This window comes from Tursiops truncatus, chromosome 17, assembly GCF_011762595.2.
Source record: "Tursiops truncatus isolate mTurTru1 chromosome 17, mTurTru1.mat.Y, whole genome shotgun sequence".
Lineage (NCBI taxonomy): Eukaryota > Metazoa > Chordata > Mammalia > Artiodactyla > Delphinidae > Tursiops > Tursiops truncatus.
Window position 1 is genome coordinate 37,949,321 of NC_047050.1, and position 16,048 is coordinate 37,965,368.

Sequence of the window (16,048 nt, forward strand, 5' to 3'; positions counted from 1 at the left end):
CCGCGGAGCAACTAAGCCCGTGCGCCACAACTACTGAGCCTGTGCTCTAGAGCCCGCGTGCCGCAACTACTGTAGCCCGTGTGCCTAGAGCCCATACTCCGCAACGAGAAGCCACCACAATGAGAAGCCCATGCACCGCAACGAAGACTAGCCCCCACTCAATGCAACTAGAGAAAGCCCGTGCACAGCAAGGAAGACCCAACACAGCCAAAAATTAAATAAATAAAAGCAATCATTTAAAAGAAAACAAATACAGATCATTCTATCAACTCCTTGTGTTATAGATTAAATGTTTTATTTGCAAAGGTATTCTGAGTTTTACATTAATTTCTAAACACCACTTGAAACTTTTCCTGAAATCTCTTAACGTAAAAAAAATTTTGCAAATAATACATATACCTATTCTACCAAAGTACTCATAAAACTGATGTTTATTTTTGAAGGTACGTGGTCTTACATACACATCCCCCAGTACCTATCTGGCTCACTTCTGAAATGACTAAAACAGACTGGTAGGTCTTTGGAACTCCACTTCCATGGAATAAATTAATAGGATCTCTAATACCATTCAACCTAAAAAGTAGCTTCTTAGCTCTCCATGACGCAAAGGAGAAGTAAAGAATTAGGAGCCAGCCAACCTGGTTTTAAATCCTGTTTCTATCGCTTTCGAGTAAAGTTCCTCAACTTTCTCCATCTGTGAAGTTAGGATAATACCTCCTTTGCTGGACTGAGTGATATATGCCTGGTATTAATTTGCTTCTACATTAATAATTTATTACTTTGGCTGGCCTGAATTACTGGGTACTAACCTAACAAACAAGCAGCAACGGCTCTCTGATATTTCTGAGTTTATATTCAACCTAAAGCTTAAAAAAGAAAATCAAGAAACATATCTATATATGGCCATATACTCTTATTAAGAAACATAATTATTTAAACAATTATTTTTACATATATTGTGTCAGACATTAAGGACAAACTTCAAATTCTATCTAGTGTGAAAAATGCATATTTAGAGAAAATGAGCTTATTAGTTTCAGGATTAAAAGGGGTTTAGGTTACCTTGGGTTTTTGAGGCCATTAGTTATGAAAAAATTTCCGTTACCTTTCACTTAAATAACAGAATCTTTAGAACTGAGTTTTTCTTCAAGGTTTTCCTAGCAAACAAACTTTCCATTCACTCACAAATAGCTCAACAAAACAGCATTATAAAGGGATGGAATGAGACTCATATACTCCTTTGTTGTTTAAGAGAAGTCTATATTTTCTTTGTTTGTTTGTTTGTTTTTTGCAGTACGCGGGCCTCTCACTGTGTGGCCTCTCCCGTTGTGGAGCACAGGCTCCAGATGCGCAGGCTCAGCGGCCATGGCTCACGGGCCCAGCCGCTCTGCGGCATGTGGGATCTTCCCGGACCGGGGCACGAACCCGTGTCCCCTGCATTGGCAGGCGGACTCTCAACCACTGCGCCACCAGGGAAGCCCAGAGAACTCTATATTTTATGCCAGATTATACAGGCTCAGTGTGATATCTCTTGAGGAAAATATGACTATTTTCTCAAAGTATAAACTTCATTTCTGTATATAAAGTATAGATTTTATTAGATGTTTCTGATTTCCAAAATAACAGTATTAGGATATGCCTCATTTTAGGCTTTAAAAAACTGCATAATAAAATAGTGTAAGTAGGTATAAAGCTAAAACACAAAGCACGTATGTATTTCTTTCTAGCGTAAAGGAGAAGAGTGTCATGTTTCTTTCTGAACAGCTAAAAGGTTCCCAAAATTGCACTAGGTCACCCTAGTAAATTAACATGAGTGCCACATGACATTTTAAATTTTTGAGAACACATCTGTTGGACACAACACAAAATGCTAGCTCGAGGTAGTTTACATTTTCAGTGTTAGATAACATTATATTCCTTCCCATGGCAGTGCATCTTTACAAAACTGAATTTTCAGCAGTTGAAGTACTACGCAAAAATCATAGTGGAACAGGAATACTGGCAGTGTTCAAGCTGATTCCAAGGTTTGAGAAGTTGTGCAGCAACCACCATTACTTGTTAAATTCTTATTAAGTTGTTTGCACCTAACTGCTTAATAAATGGAATCATTAGGCATTTCTTTTGGCCTGGTGTATTGTGAAAAAACTATAGAAACAGTAAAGGGCAACATGAGCTGAGAAAGTATTGGGGACGTCTGTGGTATATGCAAGAAATACACTAAAACAAAAACATTATTTCACTGTTCATTTTCTACCTAAGAGATTTTCTAAATAGTCATATAAGAAGGGGAAAAAATATATACAAACATACAAAGTTTTGATTTTTATTGAAATCTTGTGTTAGGTATCAAACAAAATTTGCTTTCTTCAGATAAAAATATTCTCTCAGATGTATCCAGACAACTGCTAAGTCTAAATTGGTCCTCCAATGTCTTGTTTTATTTTTACTGTCCTCATGAAATGTTCATATACACTTAGGATGTTCCAAAAAAATGTTTTATCGTGTAAAGGACCGTACATGACGACCTCTACCACTGCCTCCACTAACAAACTTTCCTCTTGAGCCTCCACTGCCGCTATTTGCACTTGCCCAGGAAGGCCCCAGTCCCCCACGACCTCTGGAAGCACGGTCACGAGGACTTGGGCGATAGCCTATAAAAGAAAAGAATATAATTTTTAGTTGCAACATCCTTTCCTTTCCCATGACATAAATACTAACCTATACCACTGAGCTCAAACCAAGACAGGGATTACTGTTTGCTCCTTTAAAACCCAAGTGTAAGTTCTGTGAATGTGTTGAAGACCACTGAGTTGTCCACTTTAAATAGGTAAATTGTCTAAACATAAGAATTACATCTCAAATACAGCTGTTATTTAAAAAATGTCCATTTGGGACTTCCCTGGTAGTCCAATGGTTAAGAATCTGCGCTTTCACTGCAGAGGCACAGGTGTGATCCCTGGTAGGGGAACTAAGATCCCGCATGGTGTGTGGTGCAGCCAAAAAAAAACAAAAAATGTGCATTTGAAACCAAAAGCTACATCTGACCAGAATTTTGGACTTGACATAGGAATGTTTTGGGGGGGGAAAAAAGGTTATATGCTTACATACACAAGACAATACTGTAAACAGAAACAGAATACAGTTGACCCTTGAACAACTCAAGGGTTAATCCAAGTATAATTTATAGTTGGCCCTCATATCCAGAGCTTCCTCTGCAACCTCGATTTCAACCAACCATGGATCCTATTTATTGTTAAAAATATCCACATATAAGTAGACAACCCTTGCAGTTCATACCTTCATTGTTCAAGAGTCAACTTATAAAAAAAAAAAAAAAGTCAACTTATATACTCTATGAAGACATCTCAGTTTACTTTCGTCAAAAAGGTACCTTAAGGATTGATTTCCCTTCTTTACTGAACTATTAAAAAACAGCACATCAATATGGAACTACTCATTATACACACATAGTTCAGAATCTAAAATTCTGAGTATTTATACAGAAGATGTACATTGGACACTCACTCACAGAAATAAAATTAAATTGACTTTAGAATTATATGTCTACATTCTAAAATATTCTCTCCCAGAATGAGAATATATGACATTCAACAATCTGAAAAGGATTCACCTCCCTCTCTCTCAGAAGTATCAAGTAAGAAGAAAGTGTACCTGTAGAACTAAGTGGTCGTAATGGTGGAAGAGGGCCCCTGTTAAAATTGCTCTGGCCTCCACGACTTTCATTGTAAGTTCCTCGAGGAGTATTCTGAGCACTCCAACTGGAACCTCTTGTTCCCTCCCGACGACTGTAGTTTCCTAAACATAGGCAACATGATCAAAATCTACTTTTTCCACAACTTCAATTGGATTAAGGAAGATATGACATGTTTTTCTTAATTTTCAAAAGCAATGGAAGAGAAACTATGAAATTTTGTACACGGAATAAAGGTAGAGTGGCAGCATCATATGTAGTCAGAAGCAGAGGCTCTGGAGCCAGACTGCCAGGGTTCAAATACTGGTTCTGCCACTTATATTTTACGTGTCCTGGTCAGCTAACTGACAAGTTTTCTCTTCTATTAAGTGGGGCTACTAAAAGAACCTATCTCATCAGGTTGATAAGAGTATTACATGCAAAGTGTTTAAAACAGTTCCTAACAAAGTTATGGGTTTATTATTAATGTAAACACCTATGCTCTTTTGCTCCCACCCTCTTAACTCAGAAGCATGAAAACATGTCATCAATCCACTAGTAAAATATAATTTCTATAAGTTTATATTTTAGAACTCAGACTCTAAAATCTTGAAAAATTTAAAACAGATTAAATATAACATTAGGAAGCAAGTAGATAAGAGAATCAATGGTGAACTACACAGAACAATCCTAAGGGAACTGTTGATAAATACGACTGTGAAAATTATGTATGGATATTATTCAGAAAGGATAAACACAATTCTCAACGTAAAAAGGAAAATAATTAGCCAATACTTCTTTTAAAATCATCGCTAAATATGCAATTAATCAAAAATTAAATTAAAAAATTATTTTTCCTATACAATAAAGGACTTTGCAAATAGTACCATTGGCCTAGAGCCAGATTAACTCTAGTAACAGAAAAATACTTTATCTGAATTGCTTCTATTCAATATTCTAATATTAGAATAACTCATTAGAAAACATACATAATTCATTACCTTTTGAAGCAGGTGGTGTAAAAAACCTATTCTGACTGTGAAAAGCACCCCGTCCTCCCCGATTGCCTGAAAATCCACCACGAGAAGAAATCTTCTGAGATACTTTGAGTGGCCGTTTCGGTGGGGGTATTCCATCTTGAGGGACCACTTCTTTACTTTCGGCTGCAACAAAGTCATCCACATGCATAGACGGTGGTCTGCTTGTGTTCTGTTTTCTCTGACGAAAAATATCATGGGGTCGTATACCCTGTCCAAATCCTCCCCTGCCCCTTCCTCTTGGTGGTGGCACAACATGAGCTCGTTTGGCAGGTTCAATGTATTCAGATTTGCCACTATGAAAACAAAAATACTCCATGAAAACTTTCTCCTTTACACATTTCCAGTGAAAATATAAGTCAATCTTTGCAATACTGAAAACTATATATCAATTATTTCTTATCCCAATTTTGTTACTGCAAATATCTCTATGACTTGCCAGGGAAATACAACAAAACTAGCTAAGAATGGTACTCACATTTCATTGATATGACTAACAATTGTTTAAAATAATCCAGTTTGCTCTTTTTCAAACCTTCTGAACTCTCATTAAGTACAACAATATAGTATAAGTGTACCAGGTATGTCCTGGCCAAATTACTATCTTTTAAAAAATTCAAGGGCTTCCCTGGTGGCGCAGTGGTTGAGAGTCCGCCTGCCAGTGCAGGCGACACGGGTTTGTGCCCGGGTCCGGGAGGATCCCACATGCCGCGGAGTGGCTGGGCCCGTGAGCCATGGCCGCTGCGCCTGCGCGTCCGGAGCCTATGCTCCGCAACAGGAGAGGCCACAACAGTGAGAGGCCCGCGTACCGCAAAAAAAAAAAAAAATCAAAACAATATTCATGACTCAAGTATTATGCCAGCTTCCTTTCTCCTTTAATAGTCATGTGTCTATCAAAACATATTAAAATAAATAAGCTTATTTGACCCCAACCAAGATCTTTATTAAAAGAAATTTTACCTTGAAGTTATAAAGGTCTCATGCTTGTGCTTCCCAAGTTTGAACCCTTTAGTAGTCTTGGTTCTTCCTGGAGATGATGGTTCCGACAAAAACGAGCGCTCTAATTCCGAGTGCAAGTCAAAGTCACTACAACATTTTTCAGAGAGCTCAATCAAGTCAACCTTTACCTGCAGTCATAAAAATGAAACAAAACCACAGATATATCTTAAATGTAACTATTAATGTGACATTACATTTTAAATGTACTATTAACATAACATTTGATTACAGGAATTCTTATCTCCTATAAACTATATTTGAGTCTCATAATAAATCAATGATAGGTCCTTCATCGTTTCAAAACCCAACACCATTGGTAGTTTCAAAAAAAAATACCTTAGGAATTCAGCTGCTTTCATTTGGGGGTAGGGTAGGTAGCATTCCTACTCACAGAAGGGCTATTAGTCTGGGAAACCTCTGCTGTCTGACAAGGATCTCAGTATTTCTCTATATAAAGTAACAATGGAGTATCTCCAGAACTTTTCCAAAATAATCTGAAAATAACATACTCCACAAGCCTTGTATAGTCACTACATATTATAAAAGGATTCTGTGCCACAGATCTCCTAGTTCTATGAATTTAATGAGGTTCCAACCTAAGTCAACTTTCAGAAGAATGAAAATTATGTTTAAGTTTTATTCAAATTAATCAAACCTAAAAGACCAAAAATTTCCCTAAACCCCATAAGGTCATAACCATCATCTCAAGACAGCTGTGATTCAACATAGTTAGAACAAATATTTTCAACCTGTGATGCCAAATATGGTAACCACTAATTACAAGTGCCTACTTAAATTTAAATTAATTAAATCAAAATAAAATTCAATTCCTTAGTCGTATTAGCAACATTTCATTGCTCAAAAGTCACATGGGGCTAGTGGCTAACTGGACAGGGCAGATTATAGAACATTTCTCTCACTACAGTTCTAAAGAATCACTGAACAACTTACACTAAAGAAAAAAAATTGTTTAATGCAATTTTAATTCAATTGCATGTGATATCTTAAAGAAGGAAAAGGAGTTCTCAATACACCAAATACACCTTAAATATGAAGCAAATCATTCTTTTAGTTTTATTGTCCATAATGAATACTAGCATTTTTTGGACCAGGGAATATCCAAATATATTTCTTTCTTTGAGTATCCACTCTTCTTCTGGAGTACCCTTCCTCTTGATTTACAAATAAATCTGATGTTATCGAAAAAATATATATATTTTTTAAATCAAGAAAAAACAATATATGGTACAATAAGATGTGACTGAAATCGTCCTCCCTATGAGAATCATTAAACAGACTGCATTAAAATCTTTAACTATACTTTTACCTATTCAGTATTACGTTAAAGAATGTCAATTTGGATTCATACTGTATTATTTTAACAAATATATTTTTTACATTTCCCCAAATTAAGAGCAGATACCACAAGAGAGCAGATTCCTCCCTTTAAACCCAAATATAGGAATTAATTATAATTTTGTGGGATACTATTCTATACCCTACAAATATAAGAAACCAAAGTGCTTCAGAGTACATACGCAAAAATGTGATTTTCCACTCATTCTCAAATATACAGATCACTAACTAGAAAGAGGCAAAACAGGTAGCATATAAAAACGAAGAGTCCTGGACACCATTAAGTGGGCAACTGACATAAAAATAATGCAGTACTAGTCCCAAGACAGACTTTTAACAGCCATATAATATATAATCTATTTTAGTCCTAACAATATGCAAAGAAACAAAAACATCAACAGAATTTTTTTCTAAATATTTAGTAATAAAATTACTTATACCAAATCCAGATCTGTATCAATCTCTTCAGCCTGAAATGGAGTGAACCACATAGATTTCAACTGATCATCCATGACATCAGCTAGCACATATGCAGTTCTAGAATACAGAAAGTATTTGTTAAAAAGCAGAATTCCAAAACTAAATATTTTAGCTTAACTTCTAAGTAAAACATGTGAACAACACAATTAAAAATATTACCCTCTAAAAGTATTAATAAGATTTGTACTTAAAAAGACTCCTTCAAGAAGCTATTTAAGAATTAAGTATTCTTAAAAACCAGTAACTTGGAAATTAATCCTGTTATGACAAATTTTGACCTTTCAATAAAATAAAACAAAAAGCCAAGTTTATAACACTGTACCAATGTGTAATTTTTCCAAATTTAGAGAATAATTTCATCATATTAAATATTCATTATGCTCTAAAAGGACAGTGCTCCAAAGATCAAGAGGCATATCCTCTAGATCAGGGATCAGTAAACTATGACCCCCATTCTGCCAGCCTGTTTTTGTACAGCCTGCAAGCTAGGAATGGTTTGCACATTTTTAAAGCTTTTTTAAAATAAACAAAAGACAAGCAAAAAGCTACAGAAGTATATGCAACAGAGACTGAATGTGGCCTGCAAAGTCTAGATTTTTTATTATCTAGCCCTTAGAAAAAAATAAGTTGCTGGCCCTCTCTAGATCCCAGCCATTAAATATACAATATCTATTCAACCACAAAACATTGCTTGTTTTACCTATTGTTAAACAGATTCTGGAGAGATTCTGGAGCTGAAAGTACTGGTTCTACATCCTGGTCACCAAGAGGTAAAGGATCACCCGATGACTCCAGCATCTGCTTAAGTCCAACCACATTGTCCAACAAAGAATCCAGATTGTCATCATCTTTTGAATGCTCCTAGATACAAACAAAAGCAGAATAAGAAGGTGCAGGTAAAACCTGAACATTTATGCCCATCATCTACTGACTCTTTAGTAGAAAAGGTGGTGTTATTTCACTACTAAGAAATTTGGAACACCATCAAGAAATTATCAACTTAACATTAAATATATTAAAATAAAACAAACACCAAAAATGATTGTTGTTACTTCTAAAGAGTGGTAGCAGGGGGCACCCTGCATTCAAACAATAGATAATTCAAAAAGTACTGCCTTCATGTACTCCTTAAAATTCGTAATAGTATGGGGACTTCCCTGGTGGCACAGTGGTTAAGAATCCGCCTGCCAATGCAAGGAACACGGATTCAATCCCTGGTCTGGGAAGATCCCACATGCCGTGGAGCAACTAAGCCCACGCGCCACAACTACTGAGCCCATGCGCCGCAACTACTGAAGCCCACATGCCTAGAGCCCGTGCTCCGCAACAAGAGAAACCATCACAATGAGAAGCCCGCGCACCACAACGGAGAGTAGCCCCCACTCGCCGCAACTAGAGAAAGCCCGCGCACAGCAACAAAGACCCAATGCAGCCAAAAATAAAACATAACAAAATTTTTTTAAAAATTCATAATAGTATGGAAGACTTCACTCCAAATTATTAATTCAGAGTATAAATACCCGACTGAGAGTTCACTGTTTTAAAAAGTCACTAAGAAAACTTGTACAAGTCAAACTGAGAAGAAAATATGTCTTGGGAATGAGCTCTTCTTATTTTGTTTTGTTTTGTTTTTTTACCAAAACAAGCTTCTCTAGTTCAAGGAACAAATTTTCTGGACTTTCTTCTTTGCTTTGTAGAAGCTGTTTTAACTCTGCAGCATTAATACTCATCGTCCGTGATGGATGAGCTCCCTCTACTTCCATGAGACCACTATCATCTCCACAACATCCCTGTAAATGTCACACACAAGTTAAATTTGAGAGCAGAGAAATTTGCAAAAAATGCTTCCAAACTTACTCAGATATTTAAGACTGCTGCAATCTCCCCCTCAATGTTTTTGTTTTTACATCAGTATGAATGGCTAGTTTTAAGAATTAGTCAGCTCAAAGCTGAAACAAGTTTTCTTTGAGTTAAGATTCACAAAATAAATAAACACTTGTATTCAAATTACTGGCACCAAGATTTCTCAACAAAAATATCCAATGACAAATACACAGGCACTTGCAGGAAACGTAATACATTAATTGATACTCAAGTTAATAAAATGCCTGCTATAACAGAGAACTAATGAAAGCTGAATTTGTTTTTCTGGAGATAAGGCAAACAACTAAAGAAAACAGTAACTATCATATTTAAGACTATGTGCGGTCATACAGAAAGTTAACATTTTCTGCTTTAAAAAGTATGCCACATAGGGCTTCCCTGGTGGCGCAGTGGTTGAGAGTCCGCCTGCCGACGCAGGGGACATGGGTTCGTGCCCCGGTCCGGGAGGATCCCACATGCCGTGGAGCGGCTGGGCCCGTGAGCCATGGCCGCTGAGCCTGCGCGTCCGGAGACTGTGCTCTGCGATGGAAGAGGCCACAACAGTGAGAGGCCCGCGTACCGCAAAAAAAAAAGTATGCCACATAATAAAATGAATATGGGAATGGTGAAAAAAATTCACTAGGCAAAACAAATCTCAGTTCATGACAATAAATCCATCCATATTGTCACATATGAAAGAACACTTAAGTAGTTTCAAATCTTCAGAACATGGCCCTGTTTTAAATGGTTCAACATGAATATTGGTCCTACCAATCCAAATGTAAGAGTCAGTATTTTTAAATTAACAGTAACAATTAAAATTTGTTTGTAGCTCCTACCATTTGTCCTATAACTGGACACATTTCGGTGAAAACTAAATGAAAATTATTCTTCACAGATTCCCACTCAAACTGATACTGTGCTTGAAGCACACTTGTTCCTTTCAGAAAACACTAGACTGAGGAAGTCATTTACATTGTACTATGGAAGAGAACATACAGTTTTAATAAGAAATTAATAAACCATTATGTCTACAAGGGTTTTAACTGCTCTGTTTGGAGGTAGCAATGAAGACTAGGTTGACAATGGTCTAGTTCATGTTTTATTTTTTAAAAATTAAACTAAATGAGTTAAAAGCAATTAAAATGCACTAACAGACTGTGAACAGTTATCTTTAAAGGAACTGTCCCCTACATGTTGTTAAAATGTATGAATTACAGACTAAATTTATTTTATAGAAATAAGTATATTAACCAGAATACAAATTATCAAGGCATCTATCTGACTTCTTTCCTCACTCTTAGTTTTTCATACCACTTTAACCAGAGGTGGGAAGTTCAGTATAGCTGAATCAGAAAGTATTATAATGATTATTATTTTTAAACGTCAGGGAAAACAGAAGAAAATCAGTTTTTTAAAAGAGAGGGGAAAAACTATGAACTAATTAAAATATTTGGAATGATGTAAAATTTTCACCTCTACTATCTTGCTTTTTCATTATTATAAACAGAAACAGTTTTAAACAACATAAAATGCATTTTAAATTCTATTCTACCTACTTGTTATTAAAAGTAGTCTTAGAAAATCTAAGGTCAAATTTATCACAATTTGATGTTTTCTATATATACATTACTGTGAGAAGTAATAAAAGAATTTTTAAGGAGATTTTTTAAGCTACACAGTTATTTCAGAAAAATGAAAATTCTATCAAATTTGTGATACCATTTCAAATCTCCTTAATCATTTGTCAAACACTTCAACTATTAAATTATACAAGACACTGTACAATTACACTGGGAAAAAGCTAGTAAGACATGGTCTCTGACCTAAGTGACCTAACAGTCAGATAGTGGAGTAGGAAATGGTAAATAGGCATATAAATGATCTATAAAAAGAAATCATTCGATAACATGCTGTGAAGTGTACAGAAAGAAAAGTAATATCAAAAGGCTTCACAAATTGGGATGCATTAAAATAGGCACTAAAAATAGGCACTATAAATAGGCATAGTTTGACCAGGGCGGGGTGGGGGGGTGGGAGAGGGAGAGGGAGAGGGAGAGGGAGAGGGAGAGGGAGAGGGAGAGGGAGAGGGAGAGGGAGAGGGAGAGGGAGAGGGAGAGGGAGAGGGCAACAAACTAAGAGAAGCATGGCCAAGGAGATACATATAGTAGGTGAGACTTATGGATGATGGCTCCCAGCAAGGGAGAAGAAGTGTTTGCCAAGGTAACTTTTTGGCCATACAGTGAATAGTCTTGAATGTCATGCTAAAAAGTTTGGAATTTATTCTACAGATATGAAAAGGTATTGTAGGGTAGAGTGATATGATCCGATGTCTGCTTTAGGAAGTTATGAACTCACACAAAACTATTTAGAATGTACCAAAGAAGTAAATGGAAGGAAACTGGAAAGAAGGCTGATACAGTACTCTGCAAGAAAATATCAATAAACAGCTAAGAGTTATACAAAAACTGAATATAAATTCTGGAGTGGAAAAGTACAATGAGTGAAACAACAAATTCACTAGAGGGACTTCCCTGGCAGTTCAGTGGTTAAGACTTCGCCTTCCAATGCAGGGGTTGTGGGTTCGATCCCTAGTTAGGGAGCTAAGATCCCACATGCCTCTCAGCCAAACAACCAGCCAAAAAACAGAAGCATTACTGTAACAAATTCAATAAAGACTTGAAAAATGGTCCATACCAAAAAAAAATCTTTTAAAAGAAATATTTATTTATTTGGCTGTGTCGAGATCTTTAGCCTGCGGCATGCAAACTCTTAGTTGCAGCATGTGGAATCTAGTTCCCTAACTAGGTATCAGACTCTCGCCCCCTGCATTGGGAGCACAGGGTCTTAGCCACTGGACCACCAGGGAAGTGCCCTCCCCCAAAAAAATCTTTAAAAAAAAAAAAATCCACTAGAGGGGCTCAACAGCAGATTTGAGCTGGCAAAAAAAAAGAATCAGTGAACTTGAAGAGGGTCAACTAAGATTATCCATTTTAACGAACAGAAAGAAAAAAGAATGAAGAACAAGCATAGCCTCAGAGACTTGTGAGGTACCATCAAGAACACCAACACACACATAATAAAGAGTCTCAGAAGAAGAAAGAAAGAGTCAGGAAAAAATATCTAAAGAAATAATGACTGAAAACTATCCAAATATGATGAAAACATTACACTTTGAAGAGGATCAACAACCTCCAAGTAGAATGAACTCAAAGAGATCCACTCTTAGACACATCATGATCAAACTGTCAAAAGCCAAAAAAAAAAGAGAGAATCTTGAAAGCAGTAAGAGAGAGGTGACTCAACTAATAAAATATTAACAACTGATTTACTGTCAGAAACTACAGAAGGCAGAATGCAGTAGGAAAACATATTCAAAGTGCTGAAAGAAAAACACTATCAACAAAGAATTCTATAACTTACAAAACTATCCTTCAAAAATGAGGGAGAAATAAAGACACTCTCAATTCTTTTTTTTAAGTGAGAGAGAATCTGTCACTAGCAAACCTACTCTACAAAAACTACTAAAAGGAGTCCTGCTGGGTGACATGAAAGGATATTAGACAGTAACCTGAACCCACATGAAGAAACAGTATGTCAGTAAAGGTTAGGTAAAAGGCAGTATAAACGTATTTTTGTTTGTAACTCTTTTCTTCTCCTATCTGAATTAAAAAACAGAATAAAGCAATAATAATAAAACGTGAAGATGGACTCACAATGTATAAAAATGTAATTAGTATGATAACAGCACAGGAACAAAGCTATATTGTAGCAGTTTTTGTATACTACTGAAATTATGTTGGGATTAATCAGAAAGAGACTATTAAATTAAGGTGTTAAATGTAGTATCCAGGGCAACCACTAAGAAAATAACTTCTTTAAAAAAGGTAAAAGAGAGAAAAAGGAAATTAAAACAGCACAGTAGAAAGCATCTGTTTAAAGCAAAAAAAAAAAAAAAGGAGATAAAGAAAAACAAAAAGATATGTAGGAAGTAAAGAGCAAAACAGCAGACATAAATCCTCCCTGTCAATAATTAAACATTAATGGTTTGAATATACCAATCAAAAGGGAAAAATTGGCAGAATGTAAAAAAACAAAACAAAACCTGATCCAACTATGCTGTCTGTAAGAGACACACTTTAGATTATAAAATACAAACAGGCTCTACGTAAAAGGGTAGGAAAAAATATACTATACAAACAATAACCAAAATAAAGCTAGAGTGGCTATACCAATAATACAAAATAAAAGTTTAGACAAAAGCTATTACTAGAGACAAAGAAGGACATTTTATAACAACAAAAGGGTTGATCCATCAGGAAGATATAACAATTATGAACATATATGCACCTGACAATAGAGCCCGGAGATGCATGAAACAAAAACTGACAGAAGTAAAAGGAGAAAGAGACAATTCAACAATAGTTGGAGACTTCAGCATCCCACTTTCAGCAGTGGATAGAACAACTAGACAGAAAATCAACAAGGAAGCAGAAGGCTTAAACAACTATAAACCAACACTCGTAACAGACCTGTATAGAACATCCCTCCAAATGGCAGCAGAAGACACCTTCCTCTCAACTGCACATGAAACATTCTCCAGGATAGAAAATACCCCTAGGCTGTAAAAGTAGCCTCAATAAATTTAAATGGATTGAAATCATACAAAGTATGGTCTTTGGCCACAATGGAATAAAACTAGAAGTCAGTTACAGAAGGAAATTTGGGAAATTCACAATTATGTGGAAATTAAACACACTCCTAAATAACCAAGGGGCCAAAGAAGAAAAATTAGAAAATATTTGGATATGAACAAAACCAAAAACATGACATACCAAAGGCAGTGCACAGAGGGAAATTTATAGCTGTAAATACTTATATTAATAATGAAGAAAGATCTCAAATCAATAACCTAACCTTCCAAGTTAAGAAACTAGCAAAAGAAAAGTAAATTATCCCCAAAGCAAGTAAAAGGAAGGAAACAATAAAGATTAAAGCAGAAATAAATAAAATAGAGACTAGAAAACAGAAGAAAATCAAAGAAACCAAAATGTGGTTATTTAGAAAGATCAACAAAAGTGACAAACCTTCAGCTAGACTAACAAAAGGGGAGAAAAAAGGAGAGAAGACTTAAATTATTAAAATCAAGAATGAAAAAAGCGCCATCATTAACAACCTTACAGACATAAAAAAAGTTTATAAGGAAATATAAACATTTGTGTGCCATCAAGTTAGTAATGTAGTTGAATGAAGAGAAACAAATTCTTAAAAAGACACAAACTACTGAAACTGACTCAAGAAGATACAGAAAATCTGAACAGATTTATAAGTAAAACTATTTAATTAGTATCAAAAACGCTTCCAACAAGGAAAAGCTCAGGTGGCTTTATTGACGAATTCTACCAAATGTTTAAAGAATTAACAACAATCCTTCACAAACTTCCAAAAAATGAAAGAGGAGAGAATACGTCCTAGCTCACTCTATGAGGCCAAAGATATCACAAGAAAGCTACATACCAATATCCCTATTGACTATAGACCCCAAATTCCTCAATAAAGTAAAGCAAACTGAATCTAGCAACATATCAAAAAGATAGTACACAACGAACAAGTGGTATTTATTCCAGCAATACAAGGTCAGTTCAGCATGTAAAAAGCAATCAATGTAAAATATAATACAGAGAAAGACAATATGATCATTTATTTCAATAGACACATAGAAAGTATTTAACAATATCCAACACCCTTTTTCATGATAAAAACACTCAGTGAACTAGGAATAGAAGGGAATTTCTTTGACCTGATTAAGGATATCTATGAGTAACCATAGCTAGCATTGTATTTAATGGTGAAAGACTGAAAGCCTTCCCCCTAAGATTAGGAACAAGACAAAGATGTCAACTCTTGCTACTTTTATTCAACATGCAATGGAGGTTCTTGAGAGGACAATAAAGCAAGAAAAAGAAATAAAAGGTATCCAAATTGGAAAGGATACCCTCGTATTTAGAAAAGTCTAAGGAAACCACTAAAAACACTTTCAGAACTAATAAACAAGTTCAGCAAGGTTTCAGGACACAATATCAATATATGGAAACCAATTGCATTTCTAAACACTAGCAAAGAACATTCAGAAATGAAATTAAGGAACAATTCCATTTACAACAGCATTTTTTAAATTCCCAATTTAATTAGAGGCATAAACTTAACAAAAGAGGTACAAGACTTACACATTGAAAATTACGAAACATCATAGAAATATAGACAACCTAAATAAATGGAAAGCCATGCCATGTCCATGAATATGAAAACTGAATAGTACTAAGACAGTTATATTTCCAAAATTGACCTACAGATTCAATACAATCCCTATCAAAATCCCAGCAGTCTCTTTGCAGAAATTGACATAGAGACAGAAAAGGAGATTAGTGGTTGCCAGGAGCTAGGGGAAAGAAGTAATGGAGAGTTTCTGTTAATGGGCACACAGAGCTTCTCTGTGGAGTTACGAAAACATTCTGAAATTAGATAGTGGTGATGGTTGCACAATTCTATGAGTATACTAAACCCCATCAAATTGTTTAAAAGGGTGAATTTTATGGGATGTTATGAAAATGTTATGCAAAAA

General features: G+C 35.5%; 1 protein-coding gene across 4 annotated transcripts in view; it reads right to left on the reverse strand.

Moving 5' to 3' along the window:
* Positions 1 to 2,309: 2,309 nt before the first annotated feature.
* The window catches only part of VIRMA (vir like m6A methyltransferase associated), a 61,466-nt gene continuing 47,727 nt past the window's right edge, over positions 2,310 to 16,048 (reverse strand). For 3 of the 4 annotated variants that reach the window (XM_019925129.3, XM_019925128.3, XM_073794593.1), the window contains 7 exons: positions 9,201 to 9,353; positions 8,264 to 8,424; positions 7,524 to 7,620; positions 5,689 to 5,855; positions 4,693 to 5,024; positions 3,673 to 3,816; positions 2,310 to 2,651 (listed from right to left, as the gene is read on the reverse strand). In XM_019925129.3, the coding sequence (XP_019780688.1) occupies positions 2,497 to 2,651; positions 3,673 to 3,816; positions 4,693 to 5,024; positions 5,689 to 5,855; positions 7,524 to 7,620; positions 8,264 to 8,424; positions 9,201 to 9,353 (1,209 nt within the window). In that variant the 3' untranslated portion in view covers positions 2,310 to 2,496. The remainder of the gene's footprint in view (positions 2,652 to 3,672; positions 3,817 to 4,692; positions 5,025 to 5,688; positions 5,856 to 7,523; positions 7,621 to 8,263; positions 8,425 to 9,200; positions 9,354 to 16,048) is intronic. The other variant, XM_019925130.3, reaches the window with a different exon arrangement.